General features: G+C 43.3%; 1 protein-coding gene across 3 annotated transcripts in view; it reads right to left on the bottom strand.

Annotated features, from left to right (window-relative positions):
* The window catches only part of LOC138621767 (proton myo-inositol cotransporter), a 73,000-nt gene that overhangs the window by 6,036 nt on the left and 48,655 nt on the right, over nucleotides 1–18,309 (bottom strand). For all 3 annotated transcript variants that reach the window (XM_069700070.1, XM_069700071.1, XM_069700069.1), the window contains 2 exons: nucleotides 3,990–4,153; nucleotides 3,754–3,874 (listed from right to left, as the gene is read on the bottom strand). In XM_069700070.1, the coding sequence (XP_069556171.1) occupies nucleotides 3,754–3,874; nucleotides 3,990–4,153 (285 nt within the window). The remainder of the gene's footprint in view (nucleotides 1–3,753; nucleotides 3,875–3,989; nucleotides 4,154–18,309) is intronic.

The raw sequence follows: 18,309 nt of genomic DNA on the forward strand, positions 1-18,309 counted from the left end.
GGGGATGCACTTATCAAACCGTTAACGTACGCTATTTGACAAGACAGCTTTCCACCCTACTAATTAAGGCTTGCCTCATTAGCCGAATGAAATTAATGAGACGTCCCCCCCCCTCCCCCTACCCCTCACGCTGCAAATGATAAATCAAAATTGAAGCAAAATGCGAATGGTGGAGGATTTACTATGATTATTCCTGTCTTGTCCCTCTGTTATGTCTTTGTTAATCAAAAAGCACATCCCATCGCCTTTTATAGTCAGTTATTTGATTAACAGTTAACATCTCGGAGGCATTCAAACGCTGACGAGATCAAATTTCACAAGGGCACGCCGTGTTTTCCATGCGGCTTCATCGGGTTTGATGTCGGGATGCCTGATGAAGTGCGCGAAGTGTGTGTTTTGTTTCAGAGGTCTATTTTTTTCTTTTTTCTTTGCAGTCTGCAGCCTCGCTGTGTTTTCAGGGCACCTCGCTCCAATCACCCACCGAGGTCAAGGACTAAAATAACAGCATGTGTTTGTACCTGAGGGGAGCCGGCGTAAATAAAGTGGGAAGCTGAGGAGCCAAAAGGTAAGCAACATCTTAGCTTCGGCTGAGACTCAAACGACGCAGTTTGAAAAGGTCTATTTCGTAAATATGTAAAGTATTAGCCAAGCTAAAAGCTTTTCTCTTGAGCGCGGCAACCCAAGAGTGCACAAAGCCTGGAATAGAAAATCTATTTTTATTCCAAAACAAAGGGGCTGAACAGTACGTGTGTCTACTGCGAGCTGCAACCATTAGTGAACTACATTATGTGGGATTACAAGTTATGTTACTTTATGACTTGCACATCCGCTGTGTACAGTTCTCCCACAGCAATGGCTCTCCCGCTAACGACTTCCGTGCTTTTAATATTAGTTCTGCTGTCGTTTCCGTATCTTCTTCATCTGCACGGATCGTTATCTGGAGAAGAGGCTGATTCTTTTGTGACATGTAGTTCAAAAACGTTTGCACAATGTCATGTGCAATAGCAATCGAGCGTCTATTTACTTTCGATTTTTAAAAACTATGATGGAAACATTCAAAGTCAACCGAAGACTGTGTTTTCAACCAACAAAGTCAGCAGGTCAGCTTTTAATGTTTCTCACAGTGCATCTAGACACTTGTGTATTACTGCGCTATTTTTTTTAATTTTTTTTTTTATTAAATACATTTGAGAGGCTAAAAAAAAAGTCATTTTGTTGAAGTATTGAAGCACACTTGTAAAGTGCCCACACAGAAGTGCACAGTGATCAGAAAAAAAAAACCCCAAAAGAGAGCGACGGGAAGATAATGAAGAGTGCGAGTATGGTTAAGTTGTTGCTGTTTGGTTGTTTAACCATTGCTCCTCCAGTCGTAAGTTTCCACACAATAGTCAACGATGTATATTTCCATCTCTTTAATTTGATAAAAGTCCACAATGTAATCACGGTATTTCCAACTTTTGTCCTGGATTGCTGATCTAAAGTGTGATTGTCATTCATCGTCGCACGTTCGTGCAAATGTTCCACAATAAACGCTTCATTTAGAAACGAGGGGTTTCTGTCGACTGAAAACGCTTCTATTTTCAAATTGGTGCGGGAAGTGTTGCGTTTGTATTCGTGGTGTAATGCAGTCAGTCCCTTCAGCAGGGCAAACAGCAGCGGATCAAATTTGTCATTGAACCAATGCACCTGAAAGGTCAATATAACAACTTTGACCATTCCCCTCGTTTTTATTGGCTCTCTTGCGTGAAAGCTGCAAAAACGAATTTCAATCGGATCAAGACAATCGTGAACATCTTCATTTCTTCACTTGGAGAAGGAAAAAGTGGCGGACGGCGTTCTGGTGCGCCGCAGCAGCAGCAGCACCTCACCTGTGATCAGTAGGCTAGAAAGGTTGACAAGCACGGCTCCAAACCACTGAAGACGTGATTGTCACGGCCCAGATTCTGCACAAAACAAATGTCAAACGAATTTAGAACGTTTTTCTTACTTGACGAGCAGACCTGGAAAGTTCACTTCGGCGCTCGATAATCAAACGCCCGAAGAAAACCTCCTTTAACGGGACGGCCCGTCCGCGATGGGCCCGCGAGTCCGGCGGTGGCTCTGGTGCCGTCTTGATGCTGCTGCGGTCGGCGGGGGCACGTGTGTGGGCTCATACGCGGCAAAGTGAACTCACTGAAGCCGTCCCACTGTGGTAAAAGCACTCATCTCTTCAAATTACCGGCGTGTTGGTGTGTGTGTGTGTGTGTGTACGTGGTGGCGTGTGTTTCCGTGCGTGGGCGCTGGACGGTGAGTCCATTAGGCGTTGTTTGTCGTTGATGATGAAAGACCGTTGTTACACGAGTTTCATCCCGTGTAAGTGAGAGTAAATTGCGACAGAGAGGCACCTGATTTCTCACATAAGAAAAACACTCAGGCTCAAGGTCTGTGTGTGTGTGTGTGTGTGTGTGTGTGTGTGTGTGTGCGCGCGCGTGTGTGTTTGCTCTCTCTTGTTAATGGAGACAGTGAAGTCGATTGTAGTTCATATTGAATGTGGATGATGAAAGTCATATAGACATTAATATCTCCAGTCATCTTTCGTGACAATGCTTTGTTTCATTCAGTTATTAAAGACTCAGTCAGAGGCCAGAGGAAACATAAGGATAAAAGTTGTGTGTTGGATAATGTGACTCGCCGTTTTTCCTCGTATAAAGCAGCCGTTTAAATATACAGACTCCGTATTATGAACGGATCTTCCCGGTGAGTAAAGATCACATGACTGACCTTCGTCCAGACTCTGATGTACCATCCCGGTCTCATTCCCGGGGTGTGACATACCGCCCCAGGGATTCATACGTCTCGCCCTTTGGCGTCGGAGCCGTGACTACGTTTTTTTAACGTAGCGTACACAAGCAAACTTACGTCACAAGTTCAACTTGTGTAACGTACGTAAAGTAACTTGTCTTAACGTGTGTTAGCTGACATTATTTACAAAAGTAAGACACTTATTTGAACCCAAATCACGATCTTTACCCAAACCTTTAGGTGCGTGAACGTAAAGCACCTCGCGTGTATCTCAGAGATGGTCGCTGGCTTTGACAACAAAACAACAAAAAAAAAAAAAGCAGCATTAGATGCCCTGTGAATGAGAATGGTTTGGATATACAGTAAATAATGGTCAGTGTTGGTAATTACTTTTTACCAGTAAGATTAGTGTAAGAGATTATAATCTGAAATTCAGCGATTACATTACAGTTGCTAATTGTGTTCATGTTTTGTTCCGTTGATGTTCCGTCTGCTTGTTTGAGTTAACGTTAGATTAAGGGGTTGACCCTAGCTTGGCTCTCCCATGTCCAGTTGACAGAGTAGTACGCTACGTGTTAGCCCGGCATAAGTTCCAACTCATTCATCACTTTGTGAACTGCTGCTTTTTGGATATCGCCATCTCTTTTTTTTTTTTTTTTTTTTTTTTTATAGCCAGACATGTTGCTCCTGACACACCTGGGATAAGTAACAATTTCCCCCGACACAGATTTTGACCTCGAGTCCGAGCACTTAACGTAAAAATGCAGAGACCTGCATTTAATGTACGTATGAAAACCTGAAAGAACTTCGCCACAAATATCCTTTCAGGAGAGTTTTATCCTCTGAAGCTCTGATTGTACTCTTCTGCAAGAACTGAGTGCTTTTACAAAGAACAGAGGTGCTCTAAGGTGAACTACCATTTTATACTTTGTGTGTGTGTGTGTGTGTGTGTGTGTGTGTGTGTTTACTCACTGGTACTTGGAGCAGGTGGAGTTGGACATGACGGGGTCTAACGGGTGGAAGGTGACGGGAGGACTGTGCTGCGCAGATATCAGAAAACCGACAGCCAACAGACTCAAACTCAAACATGTCCCTGTTGAAGAAATAACAAGTATAACATAAAAAAAGAAGAAGAAGAAGAAGAAGAAAAAAAATGTCTGTTAGTATCTTTCTCTGGTGTGGGCGTTCAGAGCTGCTTTGTTTCTTACCGAGGATACTGCCCAAGGTGAGCCTCCTGCGCCCCACCCGCTCCACCAGCCACACTCCCAGGAGGGTAAACAGGAAGTTGGTGAGGGTGGTGAGTCCCGCCAGCCAGATCGCCAGCCTGTCGTCCCGCACTCCTGACATCTGCAGGATGGTGGCGCTGTAGTACCTGTATGTAGCGCAGAGACAGGAGACAAGAACAGTTTGTTGAGTCTAATAATAGAAAATGTTGTTTTATATAAAGATCGTTTCAATTTGTTAAAGCTTGGTCCTGGTTTCCAAAGTTTTGGCCACAGTTATGATAACACTGCACTCGGTAACATTGCGATGTGGGAACAGAGGAATTAAGTCTGATGTGGTAAGAAACACGAGCAGCAGGTGTTAAGAAATCAAAAGTTGAGTCAGATTATCTAGTGACATCCTTCAATTATTGGGGAAATACACTTATTACCTTACTTGAGTTCAACAGGAAAATCAATACCCGCCTTCATGTCTGTATGATTAATAACAGCAACAAGGCCATTTGTCATTTTTACACGTTAACTCGAACATATTCATTGTTGAGCTGTAGAAGAGCTTGCAAGCTGATTCTGAGCCAGGCCAGCTGCTTCCACCTGTTTCCAGTCTTTGTGCTAAACTAAGTTCATCTGGATGTAGATTTATGTTGTGATGCAAATGGATGTACTTACGTTCTGACACCATTCTGACATAAGTGTGTTCACACCTGACAATTGCCATTAATGGCCACATAGCGGGAAGGAAGGGACCGCTGACAAAAGTATTTTCAAGTTAAGGCGTCTGAGGAGGCTGCAGCCGTTGCAGGACATCAGACAAAAGTGTTTATTTTTCACTAAGTACCAGTTCTGTTGGACAGAAGCCATCAATGTGTTTATTGACTGTGTTAAACAGAGGGCATAAAAACATGTTCATTTCTGAGTGGATTGATTAAAGCAGCAGATATGTTGGCAGCTGATTCACTCAAATGTTACATTTTTTTTTTTTTTTTTTTCTTGTAACTGCAGAACGACAGCGTGCGATTTGAGACTACGCAACCCTGTCGGATTTCAAGTAGGAGTACCGACGTGGACGAGAGCGATAAGAGCGCGCTAAGGGAAGTATGTCGTTTGGAGAAAAAAAAAAGCCTTATATTTGAGGAACGGACATGAACATGAACTGACTTTGTCAGGTGCAGTAGAATTGCATAGAAAAACAGCATGCATGTAAATCTATGGCAATTTCTCATAAAAACTATAAAAACAACAACAACAAAATAAGACCCACGCTTTGATAAACTGGAAGTACGATTCATTTAACTACTGCATAAATATGTTTGCAAAAATACAACAGAGGTCTCAGCTCGGGGTAAATAACATAACAATATTTCAGCGTAATTCTGTCATAACAACATAGACAAATGTAGAAGATTATTTCATAATTCATTTTAAGAATATAATAAGTTAATTATTTATGTCAGCAAAAAGCACAAGTAACATGTAATACAGTTATGCTGCGTAACCGGATGATGTCACAACATCAACAAGTTGCCATTATCACTGTATGATTTTTTTTTTTTTTAAATCATATTATTACAAATAACATTGAAATGGTCAAAAAAGACCCAAGTCTCAACACAATATTCTGGAGGAAAAAAAATAAAAAATGAATTGTATAAAAAAGAATTCATAAATAAAAGCAATCATTCATCAAGACGTCAACAGACCATAACCTCTTTTCTAAAGAACCCACCACTCATCCACCAATCACAGCCTCTCTGCTTGAGTACCAGCCACTCCGCTAGAGACAGTTAGCGATCGGCTATAAATAGTCTCCCACCCGTCACTTTTCAGTGGCCTTTTCTTTCTCGTACAGTGTAATTATACTTGAAACTCTGGCACCATGTTGCTCCACGTAGGCAAATTACCTCCACTCATCATCAACAAGCCTCTAAACAGGCTGCGGTCAACAATGCAGAAACATTTCCCACTTCAACTCCTGAGACAGTGAAACTAAGACGAGGTGGGGTGGGGGGGGGGGACAACGACAACCCACCAGAAGACCACACAAACGCATGCACCTGCACGGAGTCTGTAAAAGGTGCTGTTACTGAATTTACATGCAGCTCATTCACATGCAAACAGTGTGTATGTACACACAGGGACTCAAAACCCCCTGAGAGACTGCAACACAAATACAAAGAGGGTAGTACTCATTAAAGAAAAGCCAGAATAAAACCTCTCCAGCATTGTCTGCCTCGCTGTGTCTCTGCAGGCAACTCACAATTAGCATTCTGCTTTTCATCTCCTCTGAAGCATCGTTATCTCGCTTGTCCTCGCTCTCTCTCTCTCTCTCTCTCTCTCTCTCCCCAAAACAAAGACATTCAATGGAGGGATTTGCATAATAACATTTTACTTTTCTGCCACGGCATCCAGCCAGACAGAACGGGACCCGAAGCAGAGGTGAGATGGTGTGAAACTCCGGTTTAAAGGCCTCGCCCGCACTCGTACGGGATAACAACAATTATGTTGCCTCATTAGTCATCTGCAGACTGTACCAAAAAAAATGCATGTGCTGAATGTACACACACACACACACACACACACACACACACACACACACACACACACACACACACACACACACACACACACACACACACACACCAAAACAGTATGTTCTGACTTAAAAACCTACTGTGAAAAACCGAAATTAAATGATCATTTTTCGAACCCCAGTGAGAAGAGGTGTCGCTGGTGTTAAATGTTAAAGGCATCTCAGAAACGGCATCTCAGACTCTTAAAAGCTCCCGACATGCTTAAGTGGCAAAGATTAGTCAGTCTCAACTCTGATAACTGTGATTATCAACCCACTGCACCCTCGAATATTATATATGTTAGTCCAGTAACTGTAGCAGGAAGTCACCCGATCTGACTGTTATCAGACCAATGAACAGGCAGTCATTATCACATTTGTCCCAAGTTTTTGGGCTACTACACCTACTGGGAAACCAGAGGTTTAAAGTAAGGGCGCCCTCTAGTGGTTATGACCAGGGTCGAAAAAGGAGGCCAGGCGAGATCAAATACAAAGTGATAAAGTCGAGGTATATGGACGGAACAAACACAGGACTTTCACTGTGGAGACCAGTGATCAAGTCTGTCAGAATATAAAAGTTAACATTGATTTCTTTTAAGTAATGTAAGTAACTTATATATATATATATATATATATATATATAACGGAATATATTTGACATACGTAACATAATTTAAGTGAGTTTTTTGGTGCCTAAACTAGGTCTAGGTGAGGCAAAAATGACACTGACACATTGTTGTCTAGCGAACTGAGGGGTCTAATACACGTTTTTTGGCGTGATACCGGGTTTGGATCGGGGTGGTTGGATGGTTCGAACGCAGGACTTTCACCCAAGAGATTGTTGTTTATGTCCCTGTGGCAAAGATGACTGTTTTAAAAGTTACGTAACATTTTTCCTGATATGAACCAAGTAGTTTTGTTGGCTAAACCTAAAAAAAAAAAAAAAATCTGCCATCGTGTCATAATGTTAATCACGTGTTCGTTATTGTTACCTTGACGACAAAGATCCGGTACTTCTGTCGCTGCTACTGTCCAAAATTCATTGATAACCGCCTCCTGCGTATACCAGTAGGTTTAGTAGGCCATTACTATCCCACAGACTTAGGACAGATGTGCGATGATGAGCACTTATTCAATAGTGTGATACCAGAGAGGACCTGGTGATGAAGTAAAGAGGCCCTGATTGGATGGCTTTCTGCAGAACAAAATGAGAACACCTCGAGAAAAATACAGCATGTTGTTTCATATCTGCTCTGTGTTTCCTTGCAGACATCCAAAGAGCAACAGCTTCGCTTTTGCTTTCTCACTTGTGATGAGTGAAACATAGTTGGAGACAAACAAAAATTTTTAGTACAAAAGATCAATTTCCAAAGAAGTGCAGCAGCTCCGCGGTCTCATGGAAACGTCCCCCTAGACCAGAATGCATCATTTTAATGAGTACACACAGAACTCTGTGCTCCATAAAGTGTCCTGGATTTATTTTGTAGTGTTATCAAAATTCTTCAAAATTAATTACTGTTCATTTCTGGGTGCCTCGTTTGTATTTTCATGCTGGAAAAGTGCCTGAAGATGTTGGTTGCATTTCAAGGTGACAGTGTATTTCTCTGTGAATGGAAACAATCGGTGTGTTTAGCAAAAGTGTTACTTCTTGCCTCATTTGTGCATTTCTTTTGACAATGTTTCCCCCCGTGGATATTCGCGGTATCCATTATATTTTCCGGGTGTTTTCTTTCCAGTACCTCGAGGCCTGAGAAGGTTCCGGCTGTCACTGCTGATAGAAAGTGACACCTCTCAGTCTGAAACACCCATCCACCAGCCAACTATTAACACACATCACAGTGACAGGAAATACTGTGAGCAGGAGATCAATTGAACTGCTCCTCTGAGCTCAGTCCATGCGTCTAATAAAGTGTCAAAAAAAAAATATATTTCTTATTCTTCTTGTGTTTTATTTTGATCTTCTAACAAGCAGAGTAGCCTTTTTTTGGGGGGGGGGGGGGGTTAGGACTTTCATTCAATAGTCATAATTCTGCCCGCAGTGGGGAATGATTTTAATACGAGGCTGCCAGCAGGAAGGTCAGAGGTGAGTCAGGACTGGATTTGGTCCAATTACCTGACTCTGTGAGAGCTGCAGTGAATAAATCTCATCTGTTGTTGTCCTGCAATAATTACATAAGCTGCACTGACAGTCTAAAAATGGAAAAGTGGGACGCACAATATTGGATTTTACTGCCGATATGGCAATATTTTTCAAACCTTTTGGCTGATGCCAATACAGATATATGCACATCGTGTTTTCCATCTAATTTCAGAGAACATCAAGTCTCTCCTGCAGAGAAATTAACATGTTTGTATGTCTACTCTTATTGTACTACTGGCAGATGCAGACACACAAGGCTTTTCAGAAATGTACAATTTCACTAACGTAAATCAGAAAACTATCTTGACTTAGGTTACATAAAATATGCCATATTCATTTCAAGTCAAGCGTTGTGCATTTACCCAGAATTACTGTCCTATTTCATGAGTGTGTCGTATTGAAGTCTTTATCGGCTGATACTGATTATGTTACGATACCATCATGCATCCTTAGCAGCCATTCTGTGTGCGTACATTCTCTGGATTAACAAAGCAGTTTGCGTTTATATTGTTTTGGTTAGGCGTGAGTATGAAGGTAGTTAGCTTAGCACAAAGATTGGAAAACGGGTTACGTTAACTAGAAACAGCGAGGGTGCTAGCTTCTTCGAGCGAGCTGTTCCAAGGAGTAGTGCAGGTCACAGCCCCTGATTATAGTCTGGAAACCCTGTTCACATGAAGGTCTGTTCAGCCACTCTGAAGGCCGGTCCAGTCAGTGGGTGTGGCTCGGTGTGATGGCATTGAAGTCAAGCGTTTGTTCCAAAATGTAGTTCCAACCAAGGTAGAGCGAAAGTTATCGACACGACTAGTTGCAGCAGCGCCAGCAAATATCGAGGAATTGAAAGCCGGAACGAGAACAACACTCAAAATTAAAGTGGTCGCTTTCCGACACGGTGTTGAAGCACGCACGCACTGGAGGAGGGCCTTTGTCGTTTACAGCTTGTGAGTTTCAATGTACAACACAAGTCATATGGTTGTGAATACTGATTAGTTAACGACTGCTCCAATAGTTTAAAAATAAACCTGAGGTCGATCCCCATTAGGGTGCAACAACTGGAGACGATCCTGAGCGGACCCAGACATCCAGGAAGTGACTTTGGGTCTGGGAACACCAGGCTACTCCAGAGGTGCTGGTATGATATCTGTCTTTCTTTGGGGGAGAGACAGACGGGCTGTTTCGCCTGCTTCTAGTACTTATGTTAGTAAAGCTAACCGACTGCTGACGGTAACTTAACCAGACGTGAGTCTGGTGTCAATTCTGACATCCAACACAAAGAAAGCAAAGACATTTCCTTATGTTTCCCCCATTTACAGTTGAATATGGTTTTCTATATTTTCTATTTTGTACTTTATACACATGATACAAATTTATGAAATGGCTCACAATGAGAGCAGCTACATTGCAACATGTGCAAAGGTCAGGGAGCGAGGGTGTTGATGACCCGGGTGTATCAGAGGCATTAGAGTGTTAAACCACCACAAACAAACACCGTAAACAGTGTGAGTGATGGTAGGGAGTTTCACACCGTTCCTTACCTACAAACACTGACAAACATGAGATGTCAGCTCTCTCTGGAGAACACACACACACACACACACACACACACACACACACACACACACACACACACACACACACACACACACACACACACACACACACACACACACACACACACACACACACACACACACACACACACACGGACACACCCATCGTCTTTTACATAAGAGACCCTGTGGAGCGTTGGTGCAAAGCAAACAAGGGAAGGTGTGATCTGGCCCTGACCCCAGTCTGAAAATGGAAACACGGATCCACACTCCTGTCATGCTTCGACTCCAAGCTCCTCATTCAACACATTATGGGAGAGTGACAACACACACACACACACACACACACACACACACACACATCTGCAATGTGAGTGGGGGGAGGAGACAGATGCATCGGGGGAACAAAGAGAGAAAGGAGTGAGACACAGGAAGAAGGGAGGAGCTAAAACAAAAGAGGGAACAGTGGTGATGACCCTGCGGAGCAAAAGAGTGACAGGTGGAACATATAACATAATATATAACATAGAAAATATGCACACAAATCCCTGAAACCAGACTCCAGCCAAAAATTCATGTATTTTAGAGGTGGTTTATACATTTATTGCCAGCGTGCTAAAACACAAATTCACTGGAGACCTAGTAAAACACTAAAATGAATACAGGCTTTCTTCCTGTTTGTCTTTGAGCTCAGTTGAAAGAATTAAAGATGATGGACATGTTTTCGCTCGACTCCATCACCCTCCTGCAATAGATCGCTTCCCACTGTTCTTAGCCCATTTCACATGGTTGCCGGTGACTCATGGCTGACATTTACTGACACATTACAGGATTGTCTCGGCGGCTGCTGACTCTTGGGAGTACACACAACATGTGGCCTTAAAGAACCACACTGGTGGCCCACTGGCTACCAATCGCTTTACATTTCTGCAACAGAATTTCCAAAGTATCCCACATGTTTTGAGGATGCTTTCAAATTCGAGAGCAGTATCACGGAAACGTGCTGACATTACTGTAAATGTGCAGTTTGTTTGATGTCTGGTGTGATTTTTTTTTATAAAACTTCCTGGAAGGGCGCAGCATGGGCCAAAGAAGAACCCATTAGATTTTGGATGCTGACCTAAATAACAGAGTGGATCCAGAACGTTGTTTTTTCCCACTTTCATTAACATTTCGCGATAAAGCATTTGACCTAATGCCGTATGTCCTGGATCCTGCCACAGTAATACAAGGAAAATACCTGTGAACACATGTGTGCCACATAATCAAAGCAGAAACTTTAAGGTAAGGCTTAACCACAAGATAGCAACGATGCTGCCCTTTATTTTCACTCCCTCTCTTTATTTCTCCTCTGTTTTTGTGTCTCGCTCTAAACGAGGGAAACCAAAAATCACGTTGCTGCTGTTTGGTTACAACTCTTCACTTGTCGGACCTCAAACATCCATTACTGTTGCCCATTATCAGAGGGAAACAGTTGCAGCGCCGCGGAAGACGTGCTGCCGGTGTAGACACACACACACACACACACACACACACACACACACACACACACACACACACACACACACACACACACGCACACGCACACGCGTGCACGAACGAGCCGCAGCTGTGCAGAAAGGTAAAGGTAATGCACACGCCATGCAGGCAGTGTATCCCGAGTGACAAGAAATAAACCAACCAGAGAGTCATCTTCAATTTCCTTTCAGCGCCAGGGGTTCTTGGACCTTGGCAGATTGCTATTATCAGGGTGGATTTTCCATGTAAGAAGGCTTCTCTGCAGAGGAAACGGATCTGCCCCTGCTCTGATTGGTTATTTGAAATTCATGGGCTAAAAAGTCAAAATATCATTCGCATGGTGCAGTGTAGACAAAAACGTGTGCATGTGTGTGAGGGGTGTTTAAGTGCAGACGAGGTTTCCCTCGGCTGTAGGTGAGAAAGCTCTAACAGAGTGCTGCTTATTTTACTGACGGAGCACTGATCTAATTATGGAACTTAATAGTATGGATTTAGAGGCAGTTCAAGAAGACATAGGGACGGATCAACTGTAAGGCAGCTGGAAGATGAAGCGAGCAAACAAGTGGAAGTGTGTGTGTGTGTGTGTGTGTGTGTGTGTGTGTGTGTGTGTGTGTGTGTGTGTGTGTGTGTGTGTGTGTGTGTGTGTGTGTGTGTGTGTGTGTGTGTGTGTGTGTGTGTGTGTGTGTGTGTGTGTGTGTGTGTGTGTGATGGAGTGACCGAGTCACAGAGTAAGAGAGTAGGAGACGAAGTGTCAGAGCGGAGAAACAGAGGGAGGCATCTACAGAGAGAGAGAGAGAGAGAAGGAAGTGAGAAAAAGATTGAAAGGCGAGAAGAGGAATGAATGGATCGAGAAAATAGAAAAGGAGGGATGTGGGAGTGGAAACAAGAACAAATGGACACAGGAAATGACGTAGGGAGAGAGACAGATAGTGCGTGTGTGTGTGTGTGTGTGTGTGTGTGTGTGTGTGTGTGTGTGTGTGTGTGTGTGTGTGTGTGTGTGTGTAAGAGTGATATAGCTTCTCTTGGGAACTGGCCTATTTTTCAAATGAACGCATACGAACACTGTCATCATCGTAGCTTTCATGGCTGACTCTCAATAAGTCGCTAAATAGATACACTTCTTCAGTCAGTTAATAAACATACGGCACCATCATGCAGGAGTAACACCACACAGAACATTTACAGTGGGACCAATTAAAACTAGAACTTTTTTTTAATCACTTTCCAGTGAACTGGGCTGGCTATGAAAAGGAGGTGCAAAGCTAAAGAGAAAAAAAAAAAAAAAAAAAAAAAATCCTTGCACACCCACGCGGGTGTTTTCGATATCTTTTTATGGACTCTATACGTGTGTACAGATTTTATTTGAGAGATATTTCTCTCGCATCACGGTTACATTAACCGGTTCGACACATTACAGTTAATTAGTCCAGAATTCAGGAGGCTTATTAGCTGTCCTCCACCTTTAATTAACCCTCATCTGCTGGAGTCAACCAAACAAATGTCTTTTGAATACACTATCAAAACTTACTGTTTTACTTACTTACTGTGTTAGCGAGCTAACTCAAATCAGAAACTCTTTATTGAATGAATTTATGCAAAAGTACGAGACCAAAATACGACAGAAAACAGGAAGCAGCTGTGACCGACTGGCACCGGCATGTTCCTGGTTGGTTAGTGTGTAAACGATTAGCTCGCCAGCTGCAGTATTTGAGCCACTACCTCGGTGAGTGAATAGTAACTCCGCCACCAAACGCTCTGAAGGAAACTTTTGTTGCCGATGTGAGCAGGCCGTAAGCATTCTTACATGTTTGGTGTGTTCATGAAAAACTGGGAAATGAGGAAAGCTCCCACCCATGAGTTGGAGAGTACACCTGAACGCCTGTCAAATTAGGAACATCCAACTAGGGGAAGGTGTTCGAGTGGCAGGTTTGACGTCAGTTGGTCGGCCAGTGTTTGTTGTTTAACAAAAGAAATGTAGTTCCTCTGAAAAAAAAAAAGCCAGACTTGGTCAGTTTGTTACATTTCCCGTAGTCAACGAGACAGAGCACATTTCTGTTTGGAAATGCCCTTAAACAAAGAAGTGGGGACGTTCCTGATTCCCAGCTGCCTCAATACGCATATACGTTTATTTTAGTCGAGTTTCTGCAGAAATCCTGAACTGCTTCTTTTCGTTTAGGTTTAACATTTGCTGTATATTTAGGTATCCCATGTGAGAACAAATCTGATTCCATTCGCGAAACTGATCACGGACCCTGTACATGGAAACAGGTTGTTGTTGTTGTTGTTGTTTTTAATAACCGCACCGACTGCAGAGCAAAGCTGGTCATTGTATGAGGATGTAAAACCGTGCACTGTGATACATGTGCGAGTCGTCCCTCCTTAAAATGCACAAAAACAACTATCAACACGCTGAGAGGAGCTGTCAATCAAGCCCCGTCTAATCAGGCAAGCGGAAGCCACCTGTGGGGGTGAACAGGAGCACTCGGTGAGCGTTCCTCTTTCAGCCTGTTGTGTTTTAATGTGGCTTTCAGCACCGTACAAAACCGCTATTGTTTGATTATGTTGTTCCCTTTGTAAATGCCACTCTATGTGGAGAACGCTTCACACATGACGTCTCGCTGCGACGGGCGCGCGAGCGTGATGTGTTTCTGTACGCGTTTGATTCGAGGGAAAATTAGGATATTTTCCTCATTAAAGAGGCCGTGACTCCGCTGGAGACCGGGCAAGAAGTCGGCATGATTAAGCAGCTCGCGAATGCTTGAAAACATACAAACACGCACACGCAGAGACAACAAAACAAAAAAAACAACCTCCGTGTTTTTTTGTTTTTTTTGGATGCCAGTAAGCACCAAACACATGACGTAGCAGGCGCTGCCAGCTCCCCGCGGGCCCGCCAGCAGAGTGACCATGTAAACCTGGCTTTGTCGTAGCATTTCCAGCGTGACATTTGCCTGTGGGACCATCTGCGAGGGCCAAATGGCCTGCGTCAACAACAAAATGACATGCATTCATGGAACAGATTATCACATTTATGCATTTTTAAAATCTTTTAGAATTCGAATGAATTAAACACGCGACCCAGGAATCACTGAACAACGTGCCGCACTGGTGTACAGTGTGAGACGACTCGCTTCAGTCACGAGCTAAATGGTGGATTTTAAGAGAAATACTAAAAAGCTACTTCCAATAGTGGACAAGTTAAAAAAAAAAAAAAAAAAAAAAAACAGCAAACAGGAAAATTGAAATGATTAGCTAATTCACTTTCATGAGAAGTTAAATGAGAAACCTGTTTGTTCGATCGTTAAAGAAAATAACTGCCAGCGGTTGACCCCCGTTGATCGTTACGCAAAAATAAAGCTTTTCCAGTGCAGCTGTCCACGGCTCCGATGTCTTCCACCCTTCGTTGTCGATATTTTTTTTTGCATTATTCTGTACATTTCTTGACAAAACGGTTCGAGTTTTATTCTACTTTGGGTGATTTTCTGATCAATAACATGATGACCACCGCGTGCAGAGGTGGGTGAAGGAACCCACCGGCTACAAGAACCCATTCGACCGTGTACGTTGTTTGTTCCTACCCTGGTGTTTCCTAAATTAGCCTCCCTGGTTAGTTTTAGGTACAAAAAAAAACAAAAAAAAAAAACACTTTGGATCAGAGAATTGTTTGGGTTAAAATGCTAAAGTTACTAATCCCGTAACGTTGTGCAGTCTTCATCGTCACGGTAACAGTCAACGCAGTTTTAAGAAACTGTGGTTGGAAACAAGAGGTCAGTCTCCTGCACCCGGTGTGATGTAATCTTCATCGCCGTGGCAACAGTAAAAGGACCTACCTGTGGTTGGAAACGGGAAGCCAACTCATTACGTAGACTTCACCTGGACTACGTCACTTCTCTGCAACACCATCCTGTCATCATTTATATGACCGCAATAAGTCACTTAACTTTAAAACGTAGCTGTTCTGACTAAAAAAAAAAACCTACATGGGGATTTTTTTTTTTTTTTGAAGGCCGGCCTCTGAAGGAAATGTAGCGTTACAGTCCACCGATATTTCTGTCGTGCCCGGACCTCCCACCGCATATTTTCTTGTATCAGGGAACCTGATTAAATTCCACACCGTGAGCCGTGTCTTTCGAGTACAAGAAGACAAGAAGTCGACAGAAAAACCTAAAAATGTGTCTTGGGGGGAAAGTTTGCGGGACGAGAGCATGCTGCGATAATCCATGCGTGCGCTGTCCATATATTTATTGTATACGTGCGTTCTGACGTCCTTACGGGCCTTGAGAACACATCTCTTGAGCCTTTGCTGTTTTTGTTTTTTTTTCTCCTCGGTGCGGTTTATCTTGGCTGCGAGTACCTCACGCTACTTCTCGAGAAGCCTGGACTCAAGGGTAGAAATGCCGTTACAAACAAATGCCACAAGAAGCGGCAGCGGGGAATAAAAGAGCGCTGGGTGTTTTCTTCCACAGCTCAATATTTTGTGTCCCTTTTCTCCGTCCTTCTCTATAAATCTATGTTCCCCTCCCTCTCTTGTCGTCCGCCTTGATCCCCCTCCCACACTTCCCCCTCCCCCCCCGCTTCATCACCATCAGTGTCATCTCCCCCCTCTTCTTTCCCCCGTCTCGTATTCCTCTGCTCTCCTGCTCAATTTATCTCCCTCCATCTTCTTTCCCTCCCCCCCCCTCCGCTCTGTCGGCGCACTCTGCTGACCTGCCCCGAGGAGACGCGAACACGCACACACACACACACACACACACACACACACACACACACACGCACGCACGCACACACACACAGCAGTCCACAGTGACCTTTACGTGCAAAATTATGTGGCTAATTGAATCAAAATGATCCGCCGGGCTAATGGGAAAAGATGATATCGAAGTTGACCTGCTGCGGTAACACGCTGTTCTGCATTTCACGATTAACAACATATGTAGAAAGTTGGATATATATATAAAAAAGAAGATGAGGCTCTGTTTAATGTGAAAGCTTTCTCATCACGCAGGTTTATATGACAGGCCTCGGGTGTGTGTGGGAATTTTTGAACGTGTGTGTGTGTGTGTGTGTGTGTGTGTGTGTGTGTGTGTGTGTGTGTGTGTGTGTGTGTGTGTGTGTGAGAGGGCGTCAAGGTTATTCACATAACAACCAGAGAGTCCAGAGTACCTGACACGAGTTCAGATCAACCTGCTGGTGTTAGGTGCGTGTGGCTGTGTGCACACGCTCGCGGACGTTCATGCAGCAATCCCGTGTTTACTGTGGCCTTCAGTCACGCCTTTGATGCGCCGCAGACAGCCAGATGTTGTTGGCCTCTTCAGCTGTTTCCGCAGTTTCAAATCCACCATTAATCTCTTAAATTTAGCGTGATCATCGCAGGCAGGTCTTCATCACGGCTAATGAAAACCTCATGATAACTGCAACCTGATGATCCTTTAACTTTAAGTGTAGCGCCACCATCGGGTCAAACTTTCACTTTGTTCAATAATTATATCCTTACGAACAAATACCTGCCCTCCCGAGCTGAACTTCGCATGTTTACTGCAAATTAGCAAATGTCAGCATGCCAATATTGTAAAATTAAAAGGGTGAACGGAGTGAACATTCTGCCTACTAAACAGCATTGTGTTAGCGCTGTCATTGTCAACATGTTGGGCCCCCAAACAACCCACCAGTGTCCCTGAATACACATTCACAGACTCACTAGCACGGCTGTGGACTTTTAGTTTAGTTTTTTTTAATCCCTATAAATAAACAGCACGTTAAGATATGTTAACAGAGGTTTTCCTGCCTATAGAAGCATTCTGAGGCTGAGACTATGATCATGGTCATTTGATGGTCTAAACTCGTCTTTAAAGGTCATACTGGAGGTCAAAGAAATGAATCAAAAGTAGTTACTGGTCAATCAGCACAAATCAATGCCCTAACACAATACAACTGGTACAATATAATCAATTAAATTCTGTGTTATTTAAAGAGCGCCAAAACACAAGTCATCTCAAGGCAACAGAACCAGAGGGGAACCCAACAATTCCCATTTGAATGATAGCTGGAAGGAAAAACTCCCTTTTAATAGGAAGAAAGCTTCGACAGAGCCACAGCCATCAGCCTCGACCAGCTGTAGTGAGGGGAGACGGGAAAGAACAGAGAGCAGCAGACTCGGCCTATAAAACAATAACTAACTGTGCGCTTTATCAAAAAGGAAAGTTTTAAACCTCATTGTTAAAGTAAAGTGGGTTCCTGCCTCTCTGACCCAAACCAGAAGCTGGTTCCACAGGAGAAGGACCTGAAAGCTTTGGGCTCATGCAACCTGCACCATCCTTGCATTTAAAAATGTTAACTCGGTGCCCTTTTTCTCTTCTTCATCGCTCCATCTTCCTGGATGTAGAGTAACCTGTATTTATTTCATTCTTCTTAATTCGGTGTCTCAGTGTATCTTTTCTCTCAGCACGATAATCCTTCCATCCTTCATGCACCTTTTAAAGTGTCTGTTTATTTCAATCCTATTGATAATCTATTTATAACCCGTATTTATAA

The sequence above is a fragment of the Brachyistius frenatus genome, unplaced genomic scaffold (genome assembly GCF_029030835.1).
Source record: "Brachyistius frenatus isolate BFR_SWC_R1_liver_20210118 unplaced genomic scaffold, ASM2903083v1 Contig_32, whole genome shotgun sequence".
Lineage (NCBI taxonomy): Eukaryota > Metazoa > Chordata > Actinopteri > Embiotocidae > Brachyistius > Brachyistius frenatus.